Below are 20838 nucleotides of genomic sequence, written 5' to 3' on the forward strand. Positions count from 1 at the left end.
GTTTTACTCCCATGGTTTTTTAATCACCCAGATCAGTCTTTATTATTGCTGTTGTTGCATTTAATTTTTGTACCAACTTCCATTGTTTTCTAATCCTCAGAGACTGTGGACTCCTTAATTAAGCTCGTTTTCTGTTTTTCTTCAGATTTTCAAAAGAAACAGCCAGACGATGATTCCGCTCCAAGTACAAGTAACAGCCAATCAGATTTGTTTTCCGAAGAGACCACCAGTGACAACAACAATACCTCGATAACCACGCCAACTCTTAGTCCCAGCCAGCAGCCGCTTCCGACAGAACTGAATGTAACTTCACCGAGTAAAGAGGAGTGTAAGTGCCTGGCTTCTGAGGGGTGGTAGAGAGAGCAGCCTAAGAACTTTAGATGAGCATCTTGGTAATGTCTAACCCCAGAAAAAACAGCACTTCTTTTAATTCAAGATAAGTGTCCACATACAAGGCCCAAGCTCAGCAAGTTAGAGAATAAGTTTCAGCCATTCCTGAAGAAATAGCCTTTTATACTGTCAAAGTACATGAAGTTTGAACCAGTCTAGAGAGCAGTGGCTCTCACCTATGTCTGCACATTAGAATCCGCTGGGGGTTTTTAAAACAATTTTAATCTTTAGCACCATTCCCTCATTCTCATTTAATTGATCTGGAAGGAGGCCCAGGGATCTGTTATTTTTAACTCTGCAGAGGATTTCTAATGTGCAGCAAGGGACCAGTAAGGGATTCTAACCCTAAAACCCTAATTTAGGAGCCTTAGATTGAAACTTTACCTCTGTCACTAACTGGGCCTTGACTGTTTCTAAGCATTTAACTGAGATAACACTATACTTCATAGAACATAGGATATTTAAAGGAAGGAGGAGATGGTATTACTCTTCTGTAAGTCTTCAGTGTTGGAATGCTATTATGTAGGTGATATAGAAGTTCACTATCTACTTAATTTTTTTTTTTTTTTTTTTTTTTTTGAGATAGAGACTCACTCTGTTGCCCAGGCTGGAGTGTGGTGGTACCATCTCAGCTGACAGCAACCTCTACCTCCTGGTGATTCTCCTGCCTCAGCCTCCTGAGTAGCTGGCATTACAGACGCCTGCCACCATGCCTGGCTAATTTTTGTATTTTTAGCAGAAACAGGATCTCACCATGTTGGCCAAGCTGGTCTTGAACTCCTGACCTCAAATGATCTAACCACCTCGGTCTCCCAAAGTACTGGGATTACAGGTGTGAGCCACTATGCCCAGCCCATTGTCTACTTAATTTTTATAAAGTCATAATATACATCTCCTTCCCTCCATCCCCCATCCCTGGCATGAAACATACATCTCTTTTAGGGCACAAATATAATTGATAGTATTTGTTGAAAATTATAGGGATATTATGACATAGTAGTTTTAGCCTTTTAAAAGCTCTACTTGGCCAAGGCAAGAGGATTGCTTGAGGCCAGGAGTTTGAGACCAGCCTAGACAACATGGTGAGACTCTTGTCTCTACCAAAAAAAAAAAAAAAAATTAGCCAGGTGTGGTGGTGTGTGTTTATGGTCCCAGCTGCTTGGGAAGCTGAGGCGGGAGGATCTCTTGAGCCCAAGAGTTCGGGGTTACAGTGGACTATGGTCTCACCATTACACTGCAGCCTTGTGAGACCTGGCCTTTTTTTTCTTTGAAAGCCAAGTTGAAATTTAGTATTTCAAGTTTCATGAATATCTAGAAACACAGTAGGTTACAATGTTCTGTGTTCTGTATACTAACTTTGGAAAGGTTAGCAGAAAACAAATACTTATCTAAATCTGTCGTAAACTACTGTATTTGGTAATATCGAGAATATAAAATAAGCAAGGTCATAGTCTTTGTCCTCAAAGAATTTGAAGGGGAAATTAAATGTATTTGTTATAGTTTATCAGTGGTTATCAACCAAGAGTGATCTCCCACCCCACAGCCCCGGAACATTTGATGATGTCTGGAGGCCGGGGATGCTGCTCAATGTCTTGCATCACATAGGACAGTCCTCTGCAACAGAAAATCATTCAGCTCCCAATGCCAGTAATGCTGAGCTTGACAAACCCTGATACATGTTAGCATACACCCATGTTGGTCCTTATGTATTAAAGACAGCAAATGTTGAAGGACATTGACTTACTGAGGAAGTGGTGGTAAAGATGTATAGAAGGTGGTGAAGAGACATACTAGACAGAGTAGAATGAGCTGTGGAAGGAAAGCTGCATGGAGTTTCTCAATGGCAAATGACTGTCTTAGGGCCATTTGTGGAAGAGAATGAAAGACAAGGCTGGAAGGGTAAGTTGTGGCCAAGACATAGAGGCTAAATGTCCAGCTAAGCTATTTGGACTTGAGACAGTAGCCATGTTTTTGAGCAGAGGAAGTGATATTATTACAGTTCTTTGGAGAAGTAACCTTGGTTGTATTGAAAATGGAAAGGATTAAACAGGAATAGCATTGCAAAGAGACAATTTTTAAAATATTATAACTTACTGAATAGAGGCCAAGGCAGGTGTAGAAATTATATAAGAGGAGAAAAAAAAAAGTGGTGAAAATTGAAGTGGTCATGCTAAGGCAGTAGATTTTGTTTTGTTTTCAAAAATCTTTTCAAGATCATGTACTTACTGAGGAGCTGATTCCAGCTGTGGCCCCTTGTCTTAGAAAAATATGCACCATCCATTTATACCCAATTTTGCATAAAATTTCTCTACAGCTTATCATGGCCCTTGGGTTAAGAACTCCTGGTCTAAGGGAAAAGGTTGATCAGGATCTCATCTAATGGAAACTGGATTGGATTCGTGCATACCAGGATCGGGCCGCCACAAATCAATTCAAGCCACCAAAATGCATGTGAGGCTGAGATAACAGTAGCTACCATTTATTAGCACTTTATATAGGAGACATTATTCTACATGAATATTTTCTCATTGTTTTTCGTGATAACCCAGTGAGGTAAATAATGTCATTATACTCATTCCATAGATGAGGAATTAGACACAAAAAGATTAAGTAATTTGCCTGTGGTCACAAACGAGTAGATACCAGAACCAGGATTCAAATTTAGGCATTTGGCTTCAGAGTTCATACTTTTAATCAGTTAATTCACAATGTGAAATACAGCTGTCACAGAGAATAATATTTCTGTGGGCAAGAGGAATGCTTTCTCTCCCTGTCATTAAAATATGTGGAAATCCACATCATAACCAAGAGTTACTTGCCAGTTTAGGCCACTGTAGACTGCTGTGTTTTTTTTGTTTTTGTTTTTGTTTTTTAATATGAATACCTTCAGCCTGATTAAAGATGTCTAGTTCTATTAGCTTCATTTCCTTTCTCTCTCGGTGACGTCATTGCTTTGAACCATTGTATGTTTCTCTTAGACTTATGCTCTCTGAAGCTATCTCTTTCCTAATTCCTCAAGTTTGTACAGATCTAGGGAAATGAGATTTGCCAGTTGGAGATATGGTGATGACTTAAGTTTGTATTGTGTGCAACTGGGCAGGTTGAGTTGGAGCTCAGAGGAGTGAAGTCAAGATTGGCTTCATCCACATAGAGATGATAGTTTAAGCCATAGGTGTTAAATGAGATTGCCAAGGGTGAGAGCAAAGAAAAGCAGGGAGGGCTGGGCACATGGCTCACGCCTGTAATCCCAGCATTTTGGGATGCCTATGTGAGCGAATCACGAGGTGAAGAGATCGAGACCATCCTGGCCAACATGGTGAAACCTCATCTCTACAAAAATACAAAAATGAGCCGAGCATGGTGGTACGTGCCTATAGTGCTAGCTACTCGGGAGGCTGAGGCAGGGGAATCGCTTGAACACAGGAGGTGAGGTTGCAGTGAGCCGAGATCACGCCATTGCACTCCAGCCTGGTGACAGAGTGAGACTCTGTCTCAAAAAAAAAAAAAAAAAAAAAAAAAAGAAAAGCAGTGAGGATAGACCTGTGAGTGAAACTTCTTCACTTAAGGAGCAAAAAGGATAGAGGAGGCAACTGAAGAAGTCGGGAGGAGAATGATAGTGGGCAAGGTCACAAAAGCCAAAGAACAAATTTCAGTTTAGATAATAATAATTTTAGCTCACATTTAAGAAACATTTGCTATATTCTAGACATTCTTCAAAGTTCTTTAGATGCAGTAACATTTAATTTTCAATATAGCCTATTAGGGTAGGTGCTTTTCTTATGCTTGTTTTTACAGATGAGGACATTAAAGCTTAGAGAGGTTCATTAACTTTCTGCCAAAAGTTATAGAGCTATTGCAAGGCAGTGAAGCCCATGCTCTTAACACATGAATTTGGATCTAGAGCCTATGCTTTCAGTCGCTATAAGATATTGTCACAATATGAAAATGCTACCGAGGCTGTAAACTGACAAAGAGGCACTTGGATTTGGTGATCATATGAGGGATTACCTAAATAAACTATTTAATAAACTGTTTCAGTGGTTTGTATATTCATTTAGCAATCTTTGCTGCGTGCCTGCTATATATTAGACACTAAGTTAAGTGCTGAGTATAGAAATTAGTAAGATTAGGTCTTTATACATAAGGAGGTCACCTTTTTGACTACATATGTCTGTCCCTGGGAGTCTGGCTTGTTCTCCCAAACAGATGCATAAGAATTTTGGGGTGGAAGGGAGGAAGTAGCTAGTAGTGGTTAACAGGCATGTCATTTGCAAAGCTTTTTCAAGTCAGCTTTGCTCCCTCACCTAGGTTGAAAGCAGCTGTGCTAGAGTGAGGAAGATGTGTGCCAGATTTGGGGGTTGAGAATATGGGGTAAGAAAAGTACCCTGAGTTTGTTAAGAGCTGTCAGGGTGGATGCTTTAAAAATCAATGGGAGATAAAGTGATTGCCTAGTAGCAGTGAAGACCCAAGTGAGACACTAGACAGCCTGATCCATCTACATCTTGCAAATTTTTTAAGCTGTGATCTGCCAAGGTGATGAAGGATGGCAGAAGAGACAGCAGGAGATTGCCTATGTTGATATTTTAGTGTCCTCAAGGGACCAGAATTTCATCTGTGGGTTCCTTCTTAGCTTCCCCTAAAGAGATGTGGAGAAGTAAGATGTAGCAGTTGCTGGAAAATGAATTTGGGATGCCAAATCCAAGTACCGTGAAATTTGTAAACTATTTAGTAGTTATGGATCCATTGTTATTGCATAGAGCTAGAAGTGCTACATTTTGTTTGGGGCTTGTGGAAGGTTTTATTGTTTTTTTTTTTCCTAATATACAAGAAAATGGATATTGCTTAAATCTACTTTCACCTTCTTACTATCAACATGAACTTGAACTATGAACATATCAGCAGAAAGTGGTGAGAGTCTGGAACATTTTCTTTTGAAAAGACTGCAGATAGAGCAATAACTATTGAGAAAAGTATGTAAAACATAGAAACAGGACTAATTTTTACCCAAAAGAGTTTCTTAATACACTTTCCTGCAGGTAAATAAAGCAGATATCTAAAAGCTCTAAGTGATATTTCTGTATCTGAACATAAACATATGTCTCCCTCTCCCAAACTGTGTGTGTCTGCAGAAGAGTCCATGGAGCTTAGCCATTGGAAGCCTTTTCCAAAAATAATGTAAACAAAATTCAAATAGTGACTAAAGGATTTGTTACAGCATTTAAATGCTGTAATAATGGTAACAGCTCACAATAAGTATCCTTACTAAGTACTAGGCACTGTTCCAAGTACTTTATATGCACAATCATCCCTCGTTATACACAGGGGATTCGGCGCATACTCAAGTCTCACAGTCAGCCCTGTGGAACCCACTTATATGAAAAGTTGGCCCTCCATATATGTGGGCAGTACTTATTTTCCATCTGTATTTGGTTGAAAAAAATGTGCATCTAAGTGGACCCACACAGTTCAAACTGCTCTTGTTCAAGGATCAACTGTATTAACCTACTTCATCTTCATAATTACCCTGTAAGGCAGGTACTTCTATTGTATCCATTTCACAGGTGTGAAGATGGAGGCACAGGATGATTATCTTGCCCAAGATCACAGAGCACTCTGGCTCCAAGGGCCTGGGTCTCTGCCACCACACCATAGCTGCCATTCTCTATCATGATTTACAATCTAAAGGACGTTGCATGCAAATTGGGCTATACAGTGGAAGGTGTGTTGGACAAACTCTTAAAAAGAATAAAACATTTCTTTCTGCTTTTGCTACTGCCTATTTACTGTTCTCCCAGTTTTTAGATTTTTTCTAAGGGAGATAAAGTGTGATTTGTAGTTATGTTTTTTGACCCAACTTTTGCAGAGAGAAAGGATAATGCCAGGTTGTAGTTAGAACGCTGGAATCAGTTGTTGTTTTGTTGTTCTTAAGTGCAGGCAGGTGACTGCTCACAAGATGAGGAAATGCCCTCTTAGCTCTTTATACAAGTCAGCTTTTCTGTTATGCTTTTAAAGGCCTGAGTGTCCCTATTTATGACCTGTTTGGTAACACGATGTGCATGTCTACCTGAGTTTTTGCATTTTTCTTCCCAGTCCCACTAGCATATTGGATGGAAATAGAGGTGTTGGGGGGGGTCATGGCTGGTCTATTTCTTTCTAGGCAGGAGAGGAAGAGAACTGATACCTGCTGCTAGGGAAGATTAATGGCAAGAAATGGACTTGTTTTCAAATAGTCTGATATTCTAAACTAGCAGTTAGAGAGTACCTATCTCATACAAAACAGTCTTCTAAGCTCTGTGGAAGTACATACTAAGAATTAAACAGCAACCAGCTCTTACATAAAACTATAGTTTACAACAGGGGTTGACAAGCTATAGCCCACAGGCCAAATCCAGCCTATCACCTGTTTTTATGCTGCCCATAAGCTAAGAATGATTTTTACTCTTTTAAACAACTGAAAAAAATCAAATAAATAATATTTTGTGAAATGTGGGAAATACATGAAATTCCAAATTCAGTGTTTATAAGTAAAGTTTGATTGGAACACAGCCCCACTCATTTGTTATTGTATTGTCTGTGGCTGCTTCTGTGCTACAATAACAGAGTTGGGTAGTTGCTGTAGAGACCCAGTGGCCTAGTACAGAAAAAGTTTGCGAACCCCTGTTTTACAGAGTTCTTTGATACACATGTTCCTAGAATCATCTTGACAGTGTGCAGCATAGGTAGGGCAAATACTCTCCTTCCTATTCTATAGATGAAAAAGGGAGGTTTAGATAATGACCCTCCTTAAGTCCCAAGAGAGGGCCACAACTGAGCTCTGGGCCTTTTGCATCTATAATACGGGACTCTCTTTTCTACTCTTGTCTACTGCATCCACCCAAGACATACTTTTGCTGTAGTACAATAAAATATACAGAAAAAGTGAGAACCATATTAACTGGCATGTTAGTGAGGATTTTTAATGACTAAAGCTTCATTTCCAGGGGCTGACTGGATTTTCCTTTAATATGACACTGATTCCCAAAATAGAAATTGGAGAACGTACTCCACCTCTGGTTAAATTAATTTGGTTGAACAGAGATTTCCGTTGTTTCCTTGGAAACTGGTTTCTGGTGGTATCGTAGCTCCCTCAGGGATTTTTAAAAAATGGTAGTGCCTTTTAACAGATGTCCTTGCTAGACTGCCCCGGGTCTTTGAACATCCATTGGGCGTCACTGGCTACATATCTTCATTTCTGTCTGACAAGCCTTAATCTGTTCCCTGGAAATTTAGTATCACTGCCACCAAGCGGCTAAACTTCTGATTTGTTTGTTTTTACCAATTAAATTTCTAATAATCTCTAAATGAAACCAGTGTTCCCTCTTTCAGACTATGCCTACTTCAGGAGGCCAGATATTGGGCAAAACAGGCTGGTTTCTTCTAGTAAAGCATTTAGAAAATATTGCCTATTAAAAATATTTTATGACTTCCTGCTGGGCTGGTTTTAAGTGAAACATGGTGGGGAGATTTATTTACAGTTCTCTGTGTGTGTCTTTCTCTTCCCTTTTCTCTAATGAAGCTCAAAGCATCAGGCTGTTTATCAGAGATAATTATACAACAGATGGAGTTTTTCTGATATCTAATAGTCTCAAAGTGGAAGATTCTTTCCCATAAAGAAGAATGCCCAAACTTTAAATGTCTCTTTTGATTTTAATTTAGCGGTGTTTTTTTTCCCAGTGCATTTATTTGTTTATCCCGAAGCTGGTTCTGCAAAGCATGCTGCTTTTATTAGGGCTGTGTTCTGAAAAGATTGATACTTTGCAGTACAGTATAATAATGTACAGTTATATGCTGTATTGAAGTGAAGAGCCATAATTTATCAAAAATCAATGTGTGAGATCATTAAGTTAATCTCTGTCAAAATACAGGACTTGAGCAGTTCAGCAGTGTTTTCTTATAGAAATTCTTTCTGTTCCATAATGCCAGTTGGGTAGGAACTTGTTTAAGTACTGGTAGTGTCATCTGACCTTCCATTTGTAGTCAAAATAAGAACCAGATTAAAGCAAAACCGTGATTTTTAAGTTATTTATTTTCTGGCTTGCTTTTCTTTTTCAAAACTTTTAATCCTATTTTTAAGTATGCAAGTAAAACATGACTACATTCTCAGTTTTTGAATTACAAAGACACAGGTTTAGATAGAATAGAACATGAAAATATTCTAACGTCACCACCATCAGTCACCACCACCCAATTCCTACTTTTTACAGAAATAACCACTGTTTATTCATTTTGGGTTGTATTTTTTCTGTGCAGCTGTGTACATGTTTACATACAAGATTTTATTTTGGCTGGGTGCTGTGGCTTGCGCCTGTAATCCCAGCACTTTGGGAGGCCAAGGCGGGCAGATCACCAGGTCAGGAGTTCAAGACTAACCTGGTCAACATGGTGAAACCCCCACCTCTACTAAAAATACAAAAATTAGCCTGGCATGGTGGCAGGCCCCTGTAATTCCAGCTACTCGGGAGGCTGAGGCAGGAGAATTGCTTGAACCTGGGAGGCGAAGATTGCAGTGAGCCGAGATCACTCCAGCCGGGGCAACAAGAATGAAACTTAGTCTCAAAAAAAAAAAAAAAAATTGTTTTTATATAAATGACAGCATACTATATATATTGTTTTGTAACTTGCTTTTTAATTTAATAAATTTCAGAGATCTTTCCAAGTCTACACATGGAGATCTGCCTTACTCCTGCATAATATTCTATATTGCCCTTACTATCCTTTTCTCTACTCTCTTCTCTGGAGGCTCTTTTTAATATTTCACTATTATAAGCCATGTCAAGTAAACATTTTTGTACATGGCTAATGGAGGATATGTTATTTTTCCACGATAAATACATAGAAGAGGAAGTAACAAGTCAGAGAATATGTATATTTAAAATTTTGATTTGCATGGCAATATTACCCTCCAAAATGACTGTATGACTTTATATTCCTAAGAATGATGTTTGAGAGTGATTGTTTACCACAGCATTACCAATATTAAGTGGGTTTTTTCTTTGTTTCTTTTTTTTCTTTGATAAGTTGGGCAAAAGAATAGCTCATGTTAACTTGTGTTTTCCAGACATCTCCTGATAGTGAGATTCAGCATTGTTTTATATGTTTATTAGCAATTTATAAGGCTCCAGTGATTTGCCTATCAGTTTTGTTCTTTGCTTATTTATTTTTTATTAGCTATTTTTTTCTTACTGATTTGTAGGAATTCTTTATTTTTTTATATATATGTAACAAATTCTGGATAAGTATTTGTTACATATATTGCCAGTTTCTTTTGGTATGTTACTTGGCTTTTAATTTTCATTTGGGTGCCTTGTATTCATTAGAATTTTTTAAACTTTAAGTCTGTTGGTCTTTTGTCTTCTAGTTTTCTGTCTTTCTTAGAAGGCTGTCTGAATCGTAGAGTTACAAAAATATTTTTCTATATGTATTTAATACTTTCATGGTTTATCTTTTTCTATCATTAGCTCTTGAGCCCATCTGGAATTTATTTTGTATTTAAGGCATAGAGATTTACCTTTATTTTTTTTTCCCAAGTGGATAACCAGTTATGCAAAAACCATTCATTGAATAGTCCTAGTTTAAAATGTAATACTGTTACATAAACATAGATCTGTTCCTAGGCTCTTTGTTTTGTTTTATTGGTCAACCTGTATATTTCTGAAACTGGAATATAGCCTTATAGTATGTATCAGTAGCTTCTGATTTGGATTATATTGAATATATAGATTTATTTAAGAATAATTGACATTTTAATAAACTTTTGGGTCTTCTCATAAAGGAATATAGTTTGTCTTCATTTATTCAAACCTTCTTCTATGTTCTTGACAAGAGAATGTCATCTCTCTGCACAAGTTTAGATACTAAGCACCAAATTAGCAGAGGCTTTATTTTATGCTACTTTGCTCTGTCCCAGAACACCTAGCACACTGCTGGCATAGTACTCAATAAATGGTTGCTGATTTAAATATTTAGGAAAAGTTTTGTTTTTAATTTTTCTTACTTTTAGAAACCTACTGTATGTGTTTTGATACATTAAAGAAGGGACTTCTCATTGCCTGTACCTGATTTTTGAATAGCTACTTAATATTCTTTTTTAATTTTCTGTACCATACAGTAACCCCAAGACAAAGCAACTCAAAAAAAGGCAGTGTCCCTACCAGATTTTGAAAATGTGGATGCTTTGTGGTGGTAACAATTCATCTCAGACTTGTGGAATAATGGGAGTCATTTTCTGTTTCTCTCTCTCTCTCTCTGTCTCTTTCTTCTGTACAAACAGGCACTTGCCTGTTGTAAAATAACCATTTTTACTCGTTGGTATTTACCACCTAAATCTCCCTCTTCAAGAATCCCCTTTGCAAGAGAGAATACTAGCAAGCTTTTAATACTCATTTTCAAAAGTCCCTTAAGAAGTCTGCAGATCTGAAAGGTTAGTTTCCCAAAAGATTACCTCAGTCACGTGTGAGATTATACAATTACTGATATTCAAACTAGATTTTGAAGCAACATCATCATTATCCCCCCTGCCCCCAATATGGATTTCTTTAAATGTTCTTGTTAAATTAAATGCTCTGTCCTTCTCTGTGAAAGTAAAGGTCATGTAAACAACCACACTTCACACAGCTTTAGCTCTTGCACTTGTCATATTTTTATTTTGTGTAGGTACAAGTAATATGTGACACTGTGCTGATTTTAAATTAAATCTAAGCTTTATTTATGACAAAAATGTTTGGCTGAAAAAAAAACATAATGGCATTTATGTGAATGTGTTGAAGCAGCCATTTTAAGCTTACATAAATATATTTTAATTGTGCTTGTGAACTTCTTTCTGAAAATTCAGAGCTGCCAATGCCAAAAAATGACTATGTAACTGTACATTTTGTATTCATGGCCTCTGTTACTTTATAAACCATCTCACTTTTTGATCCATCAAAAAGGTGATTCTTTAGATTTAATAAAAACAATAAGATGTCACCTTAGTGAGGAATTTTTAAAATTCTAAAATATCAGTATAATCCCTTCACTACACAATTGAAATTGTGACATTTTCAACTATTAGTTGCAAAGAGAGTTCCTATTATTAAGACCTGACAGTGTTCACTTCTGTCTGTAAAGCAAGACGGTTGGACTAAGGTAATTTCCGTTTAGTGTCACTCATCATATTCCAGCTGTGGTACAGCTAGCTATGGGAAAGGCTCAGCAAAGAGGCAGAAGAGAAGGGCACCTGTGTTCCAAGTTGTTTTTACAAGTCCACGGAACAGTACCTGTGGCCTGCATAGATGTCTTTTTTTTTTTTTTTTTCATTTTTTCTGAAGCCTCGTAGGAAGAACATGCACCAGTCATTTCCCTTTCTAAGGAAAGCGTTGCAGCCTTCTTTCAGTAGCTGCTGCAGGCTGAGATTTATGAGAATACTCTTGCTAGCTGAACTATGTTTGAAAAAAAACCTTCCAGTGCTGAGTGGTGTCTCATTAATGTTGTTATGAGAATCATGCTTGTGTTGATGGTAAAATGCAAATGATGCAAATGTAGAAATCGCAGTTGAGCCTTAGTTAAGCCTGTAAATAGTCAAAAGTGAAGCCTAAATTGGAGAGGTGACAGCCCCTGATTTTGTATTCGTATTAAATATGCTTTGTCACAAGAGAAAAACAAAACAGTGTCTAAAATTAGTACTGATTTTATTAGCCAGGTGATATTTTGACCTCTAACAAAATGGGGATTATTCTATTTTTATTCTCAAGAGGGTGATGATGTCTTAGAATGTCACTGTTAATTGCTGTTGGACTTTATCACATTTTGAAGTATCGGTGGTAAGCGTTTGTCAGCATCTTAACATATGGAAAGATACAGGATTCTAGGTGAGAGATTACATCTGAAAAACTAAAATTGAACATATTTAACTGCTTACCCAGAATCCTTTGAGAGTTCCATGAAACATGTTTTTACTCTTCTTACATACGTAGCAGAAATGGAATGTCTTGGTTTGAAATTTTTACTAGCTTATTCCACTATCCCTTGCCTTTATTTACTTAAATATTCACATTTTGTTGAGACTGGGAAACCCTTTTACTATTATTTACACTTAGTACATCAGTTGGTTTCTGCAAGACTAGAAATAAGTCAGTTGGCATGTAAGGAGTATGGGGAAATTGGATCTTATATTAACCTTTAGGTTCATTGGTTCTATACCAGTGGTTCTCAAATGTGGTCCAAAGACCTATAGAGGTCCCCAAGTCCCTCTTAGGGCATCCATGAGATCTTTCCTTTTCCAACTACATATGTATGTAATAGTGCGCTTTCTTCATATTCATATAAACAGATTAAATACAGATATAGACATGAAAATCCAAGTATCTTCCTTTAAGCCAGGCCACTCTCACTGTTTTTTAAGTTGCAGTTATTTTTTATAAAAGAGTAAGTTTTTATGTTGACGTGCAATTATTTTAATTTTAAATGAAAACATAATTTTTGTCAAGTTATAATTTCATATGAGATAAATATCAATGATATAAGCCACATAAACAAAAGTTTTTTAGTGTCCTTAGTAATTTTTAAGCTTTAAAAGTTCTCAAGACAGAAAAGTTGAGGACTACCGTGCTAGTAAAGAAGTTACAGAAGAAAAGCTTGGAGTTAGCAGAGGTTGGTTCATAAGGCTAAGAAAAGAAGCCATCTTCATAAAAGTGCAAGGTGAAGCAGCAGTTGCTGATGTAGAAGCTGTAGCAAGTTAACAAAAATACCTAGCTGAAATCGCTGATGAAAGTGACTACACTAAACAGCAGATTTTCAAAATAGCCAAAATAACCTTCTATTGGAAGAAGATGCCATCCAGGACTTACAGGAGGAAAAGTCAGTCCCTGGCTTCAAAGGACAGTATGACCCTCTTGTTAGGGGCTAATGTAGCTGGTGACTTTAAGTGGAAGCCAGTGCTTATTTACCCTTCTGAAAATCCTAGGGCACTTAAGAATTCTGCTACATCTACACTGCCTGTGTTCTGTAAATGGAACAACAAAGCCTGGATGACTGCACATCTGTTTATAGCATCATTCACTGAATATTTTAAGCCTACTGTATAGACCTACTGCTGAGAAAAAAAGATTCCTTTCAAAATATTATTGCTCATTGACAATACACCTTGTCACCCAAGAGCTCTGATGGAGAGGTACAAGGAAATTTATGTTTCCATGCCTGGTAACACAGCATTCATTCTGTAATCCATGGATTAAGGAGTCATTTTGACTTTTAAGTCATAATTATTTAAGAACTACATTTTACAAGGCTATAGTTGCCATAAATACTGATTCTTCTCATGGATCTGCCAAAGTAAATGGAAGATCATCTAGAAAGGACTCACCATTCTAGTTGCCATTAAGACCATTTGTGATTAATGGGAGAAGGTCAAAATATCAACATTAACAGAAGTTTGGAAGAAGTAGATTCTAACCCTTATGGATGATTTTGAGGGGTTCAAGACTTGGGCGGAGGAAATAATTGCAGATGTGGTGGAAATCGCAAGAGGAGTAGAATTAGAAGTGGGGCCTGATGAGGTGACTGAATTGCTGCAATCTCATTATAAAACTTTAATGGATGAGAAGCTGTTTCATATGATTGAGCAAAGGAAAGTGGTTTCTTGAGATGGAATCTACTCCTGGTGAAGATACTGTGAACATTATTGAAATGGCAACAAAAGATCTAGAATATTACATAAACTTAGTTGATAAAACAAGAGCAGAGTTTGAGAGGATTGACACCAATTTTAAAGAAGTCCTGTGGGTAAAATGCTGTCAAACAGCATTACTACAGAGAAATCTTTTGTGAAAGGAAGAGTCAGTTGATGTGGCAGAGTTGTTTTTTGTTTGTTTGTTTGTTTGTTTGTTTGAGACAGAGTCTTGCTCTGTTGCCCAGCCTGGAGTGCAGTGGCGCAATCTCAGCTCACTACAACCTCCACCTTCTGGGTTCACGCCATTCTCCTGCCTCAGCCTCCCGACTAGCTGAGACTACAGGCGCCTGCCACCACACCTGACTAATTTTTTTGTGTTTTTAGTAGAGACGGGGTTTCACTGTGTTAGCCAGGATGGTCTCAATCTCTTGACCTTGTGATCTGCGTCCCTCGGCCTCCCAAAGTGCTGGGATTACAGATGTGAGCCACCACGCCCGGCCTTGTTTTCTTTTTTTAAGAAATTGCTGCAGCCACCCCAGTTTTCAGCAGCTACCACCCCCTGATCAGTTAGCAGCCATCAACATTGAAGTAAGACCCTTCACTAGCAAGAAGAGTATGAATCACTGAAGACTCAGATGATCATTAGCATTTTTTTTTAGAAATAAAGTTTTTTAAAATTAAGGTATGTACATTGTTTCTTAGACATCATGCTGTTGCACACTTAATAGAGTCTACAGCATAGTATAAACATAACTTTTATATTCATTGAGAAGCCAAAAAATTTGTGCAACTCGAACTTTATGCCATATTTGCTTTATTGCAGTGGTCTGGAACCAAACCCATAATATCTCTGAAGTATGCCTGTAATTGTTTAGGGGAGTTAAGGTGGAGTGGTAATAAGATTTTGTTGAGAAAGACGCCCTTATTAGCAAAATAGATAAGCTACCAATTGCAACTTTTGACCCACTCTTAAAATTCCCTTTTCATAAATTACTAATTTAGATCTCAATAGTGTGAAAGATCATGTACTGAGTTAGGATTAGAACTTCTAACTCTGGGAGATTAACACTTAGATTCCTTAAAAAGTTTTGTAAATGGTTTAATTTGGAAGTTTCATTTGGAGAAATAAGAGAGCTATTATCTGTGTTGAAGAATTTCTGTAAACTTAGATTCCAACTCACTACATGTATCCTTGTTTTTAATCGATGAGGCTTTTCAAACTCGATTATATAGACAGACTAGGTGTGCCCTTTCTGATTAAAACAATTCATGAATTCCAGGTTTAGGGTGAGATTGGAGATTAGGGTTTTCTTTTCTGAAGAGATTACTTGTGCATTCTACTATGTACCTGATACTCATTAAATACTGTCAATTCTTTGCTATTTTAAATCTCCATGTGTATATTGAAGGCAAAAGAATGAATATTTTACTGCTCAAGAAATACAGATTATTTGAATTTTTTGAAGATAATTTTACATTCTTAACATGGACACATCAGGAAACAGTGTAGTTTATTTCACTATCTCCATTGCATAGATTTTTTGAGGTTTATTTTGTCCTTTTTTTTTTTTTTTTTTTTTTTTTTTTTTTTTTTTAAGAGGAAGCCTCATCAAGAAATTCTTGATAAGATATCCTGAATCTCTCTCTGCCAGGGAGGCTTTAGGAGGAAAAAAAAAGATATTCTGAATCTCTACAGAAGGGAGAGAATTGTAGCTCTTTAATTTGTTGTCCAAAATTACCTTTAGAACTGTGAGCCTGGAAAAGTGAGATGCTGCAAAGGTAAACAATGTACAGATTTGATAGAGTGGAATTGACAAGCTGGTTAAAAAAGGGTGATGCATTTTTAATTAGCCCACAGTGCCTTTAGTTGATAAAAAATTAGATACTTTTATGTAAATGTCATGTTAATTAAGAAAATTGAAGTGTTACAAATCTACAAAAGGAATGGCTATTTTTGTGTATTAATGTTTTACAGTTACTGTGAAAGGACTGATAGTAGAATATTTGATTATTGTGCTTCTGGCAATTTTTAGCTGACCAACTCCTTGGTAGTCTATTTTTTTCTAATTGATGTGCTATTATCTGTGTGGAAGGTTTTTAGCACATGATTAACTGCAGCCAGTGAGGGCTAGTGGAACCAGAAGCCAAAAATAACCAGTCATCACAGCTATTTTAACAAAACTTTTCAGAGTAGATTGTTGATCTCTATTTCAAGATTAAGAAGAAATGGTATTTTTCTGTATTTACTCAGCTGTGGATTTTGAGTGCATGAAAGGCTAAATGCAGCCATCCTCCAAACCACTGTGCTTGACTTCCTCCCTGAGTTGTAGTCTTCAGCTAGCTGATGGGATTGACCACTACATGAGTAGGTAGCCCTGGGTTTTTTGACATGCTCAGTAACTCCATAGGAGACTGGAAAAATATAAGAATTCTGGTGCTTCACTTTGAAATGTGTGTGTTGATAGTTAATGGGGTATCTTTATTTACTCCTGTTTTTGCAGGTTACAGTGAAGTGAATATGCAGATTTGACCCATGTCTTCAGCTTTATAGGGCTGCAGTCAGTACTCTTTACCCGGGAGAATCTACTACCATATTGCAAATGCTGTAACAATTTCTACTTGTTGGGAATACAGCTGAAGAATATAGTTTCATGGCTTTTATATGGAATTACAAATGTGATCCATAGTGCTGCATTATGTATGACACCTTTAATACAAGAATAGAAACATCCCTAGAAGAAAAGGTAGAATATTTACTCTTCTCTAGTCACAAACCACAGTAACCAGAGGCTTTATTCACATGCAAACTCCAAACTTTAAATTGTTGAAACTTAACGTTTTTTAAGGAAAAAGTCCTCTGAATGTAATATGAAATGCAAAATGTTAGTCTGTTAATAAATATCTCTGGATAATGAAGAAACTTGAAAAAATTCAGTTATTTAATTTGCTTTAGCAAAAGAAAGCAAAAAGCATTCATGATGATTGGCTAAAAGTTATTTCAGGTTGGTTAATCTTGATATCATCTGACTCAGAATTCCAAGAACCTGTCGTATTAAGCAAGGAACTTTGTAATTTTTTTAGACATTAATAAACCCAAACTCAATTGCCACTGATACAGGCTAGAAGATAATGGTTTGAATTGTTCTGTGCTTAGAAATACGTTTATTGTCCCAACCTCAGTCCCAGTCAACACACACACATACATACTACATTTATCTATAGAACCCACAACCATGAAGAGGCTTTCTCACCTTGTTCTTTAGTTACTACCTCTGTCTACCCTGTTGTTTGGAAAGAAGAAGAAAAGTGAAAAATGGGAGCCAAGTTTACAGTGAGTCATGGGGACTTCATGCCAGCCACACTCTCAGGCGTTAGAAAGTCCAGGAAGGAACGTTGACCCTTAATGTCAACTCTCAAAACTATTTTGTTTGCTGTAACCAAATGTTACCCATGTTATATATATATTTTTTGTTGTGGACAGAAACCTGAAAACATTTTCTGTGAGTGGCCCTTAATTTCCTGCATTGATTTTAACAGAGTTGATTTGGAACTACCTGTAATTGTCTGGATGACAGTGCAATTAGTGTAGAATATATGTGTGGTGCTGACACATTCCTGTTCTGGGTTTTAAAGTGTTTCATAGGTTGTAGTTTGCCAGACCAAATTTAACTCTAAGCTCTCTGTTTATAACATTGCCCAATTATCAAAGCTGGGATATATTATTACTGCCAGTTACTCTTGCGGTCAGTTTGTCTTGGCTCAACTATGGTTCCATTTGTACTTTACTGTAATATAGTGAATACATTGGAGTGGGTTGTTAGTTTAACAAGCTCTCTGGAGAACACCTTCATGATGATGCATGTTGAGATATGCTAGGCAGCCTTAAAGTTTATTCGCAGAAACCTACAGAAATGCATTCACTAGAAATTTTTAAGAGAATAAACTCTCAACCTAAAGACAAGGTAAAGATTCTCTTATTTGATAATCATCTAGAACATTTGTAAATACGGATATTAATTCATGAGTCTCAGCCAGATTTCTTTAGGGGTTTTGATTTGACAGTTTCTCCTTTCTTATATAATTCTACTGGATGAATTATGTGCTTTAAAAAAAGCATTTTGTTAGTTAAGCTGTTACTGACCCTTGTGCACTGTGCAGCTCATGGTGTTATGGGAACTTAGTGATCTTGGCCAGATACTGAGTTAGGGGTAATCAGAAATTAGAACTGACTGGACTGTTAATATTTACCTTGTGCTCAGCTGGTTTAGAAAAGTACACTAACTTCCTCCTATGTCTACCCCAGTCTCTTACATCAAAATTTCCAGGGTCAGGGCTTGGGAACTTGTATTTTAAAAAATGATCCCCAGGACTTTCTGGATGTTGGGAATGTTCTAATATTTTGATCTATGGTCGTTACATAGTGTGTATGTGTTAAAATCCCTCAGGATGTATATTTAAGTTCTATACACATCATTCTAATATTGCATTCTCTCAAATGTTACACCCTAATTTTAAAAGTTCCTCAAAAAAAAAAAAATAAACACACTGCATGTTCTCACTCATAAATGGGAGTTGAACAATGAAAACACATGGACACAAGGAGGGGAACATCACACACCAGGGCCTGTCAGAGGGTGGGGGTCTAGGGGAGGGATAGCATTAGGAGAAATACCTAATGTAGATGACAGGTTGATGGGTGCAGCAAACCACCATGGCACGTGTATACCTACGTAACAAACCTGCACATTCTGCACACGTATCCCAGAACTTAAAGTATAAAATATATATATAAAAATATACAATCTGCTACTCTTCTGATTAAATAGTTCGCAGTAGTCGCTTAATGAACGCTATTAAGCATTCACTGTCTACATAGCAGTGACCCAATAGTAGATAACAGTGTGATTCTTGATCATTGGGAACATAAAATTAAGTGGAAGAGAAAGTGATAATACGTAATATAAAGTTTTATGGTTTATGACACCTTGCTGTACAGATGATTCATCAAAAGTCGCTTATTGGCAGTTTTACTATTTCCATTTTTTTGTTTGTTTTGTTAAAGAAACTGAGGATCACTTATCCAAGATTACTCAGCAAGTAGGGAGTAGTTGTCAGACTTAAACTCAGTCTTCTAAAAAGCCTATACTTTTCCAGAAATAAGAAGGCTTCAGTTAACAAAAACAACTCTTACATGGAAGCAGAAGTTACAGCATTTTATGGAGCTATAGAAGCCAGGCCGGGAGGGTTTTTGAGGATGTTGAGGCTGTGTTAGCTTTGCATGTCTCTCATTGTCTCTTCTTGTTCCCTGTTTTCATGTCGCAGTTTACCATTTGAACCTCTGGAATTTTAGTCCATTACACTTTTTCTGGTGAATGTGGCATTTGTAGAAAAATGTTTACTTGAAATTACTCTGCTCTCTGGTCTGACTTTCGAAACTGAAATTTATTCTTGCCTCATTTTCAAATTCTTGCATTTCCAAGTAATACAAGCCAATGATGAATGTTCTCCTTCCTCATTACCTATAGCATTTATTACCTGTTCCATGTTCTTTGGCACTTGGCCACTTTCTGTCTAGCTATTTATTGCTGTCATGTGTTGTTCTTTATTTATGTACAGAGGTTTTTTTTTTTTTTTTTTTTTTTTTTAAAGAAAGATTATGATCTCCCTGACTGTGGGACTAACCTGTGTGGTGACACATAGTAGGTATTTGCTAAGTGTTCTTTGAAGTCAGCAGTGCACTTACTTGATTTTTCCTCTTTTAAAATTTCCCCTCTGTGCCTTCTTATACTCACTAAGGGTTGTTGCTATTATGGCCTTGTTATAGTAAAGAGTAAGCTAAGAGGGAGCTCCTTAGGTGGGCCCTGCAAGTCCTTAAACCCATGAATCTCGGCACTATACACTCTAGGAACAGGTCTCAGAGCTCTTTCATCTTTCCCTCCTTTTCAGTGAGTAACTTAAATGATATGAATTCTTGTTGTAGGAGATACATAACTCTGCCAAGTAACCATCTTTTGCTTCTGCTAGTCACAGTCACCTGGGGACCCTTTTTAAAATAAATGTGCAGCATTTGCCTATGTGTCCTATTCCTTTATGATCACCACTGCCCATCCCAGGGCATGTCATTGGGGAGTGTTGGGGTATGTATCAATATCAACCTAAGAATGTGTTGAAGGTGTTGATTTTGCAGAATGAAATTACTGATTTTCAAGCCTTCACTCACCTAACTACTGTATCTCTTGCATACTCTTGAATTATGCTTATGCGTCAGATCTCTGGGCCCACCAAGATTCCATAAAGGGCCTCTCGATATCATATTTCTTACAATGAAACTAGATATTCTTCCTTGGTCAGCAATGCTTTCTTTATATATGAAAATGATTCTTATTTCTTCTGACAAGCAGTTTATTGTTTCTTGAGGCCCCCTCCCCTTCTTACTGTGTAAGGCTAGTTTTTCAGTAAATTCCAAGGTAGAGTGACTGCTGAGAAACCAACCTAAGAGAGAGTACTCTTGCTCATCGTTTTGTGGAAGAACGCATCTCCCCAAACTTCTGGGTAATTTCCTCTCACCTAGATCTGAATTCTAATTAAATTTTTATTCTTTAACTTGTTAACATTATGTGAGACTCGACTGTTTTTTTTTTTTTTTTATGAAAAGCATGTTATAATGTAGAAAGACTATGCATCTCTATATTGCTGAACTAAAATTAGGTCCTTAGAATTAACCCACCACCACCACCACCACCACCACCGTCTTTCCTACTACT

At 37.1% G+C, this 20838-nt stretch overlaps 1 protein-coding gene across 9 annotated transcripts in view; it reads left to right on the forward strand.

Moving 5' to 3' along the window:
• The window catches only part of ZFAND3 (zinc finger AN1-type containing 3), a 376418-nt gene that overhangs the window by 244689 nt on the left and 110891 nt on the right, over positions 1–20838 (forward strand). For all 9 annotated transcript variants that reach the window (XM_055264607.2, XM_055264609.2, XM_063632317.1 and 6 more), the window contains exon 3: positions 146–328. In XM_055264607.2, coding sequence (XP_055120582.1) covers positions 146–328 — 183 coding nt within the window. The remainder of the gene's footprint in view (positions 1–145; positions 329–20838) is intronic.

This window comes from Symphalangus syndactylus, chromosome 23 (assembly GCF_028878055.3).
Source record: "Symphalangus syndactylus isolate Jambi chromosome 23, NHGRI_mSymSyn1-v2.1_pri, whole genome shotgun sequence".
Taxonomy (NCBI): Eukaryota; Metazoa; Chordata; class Mammalia; order Primates; family Hylobatidae; genus Symphalangus; species Symphalangus syndactylus.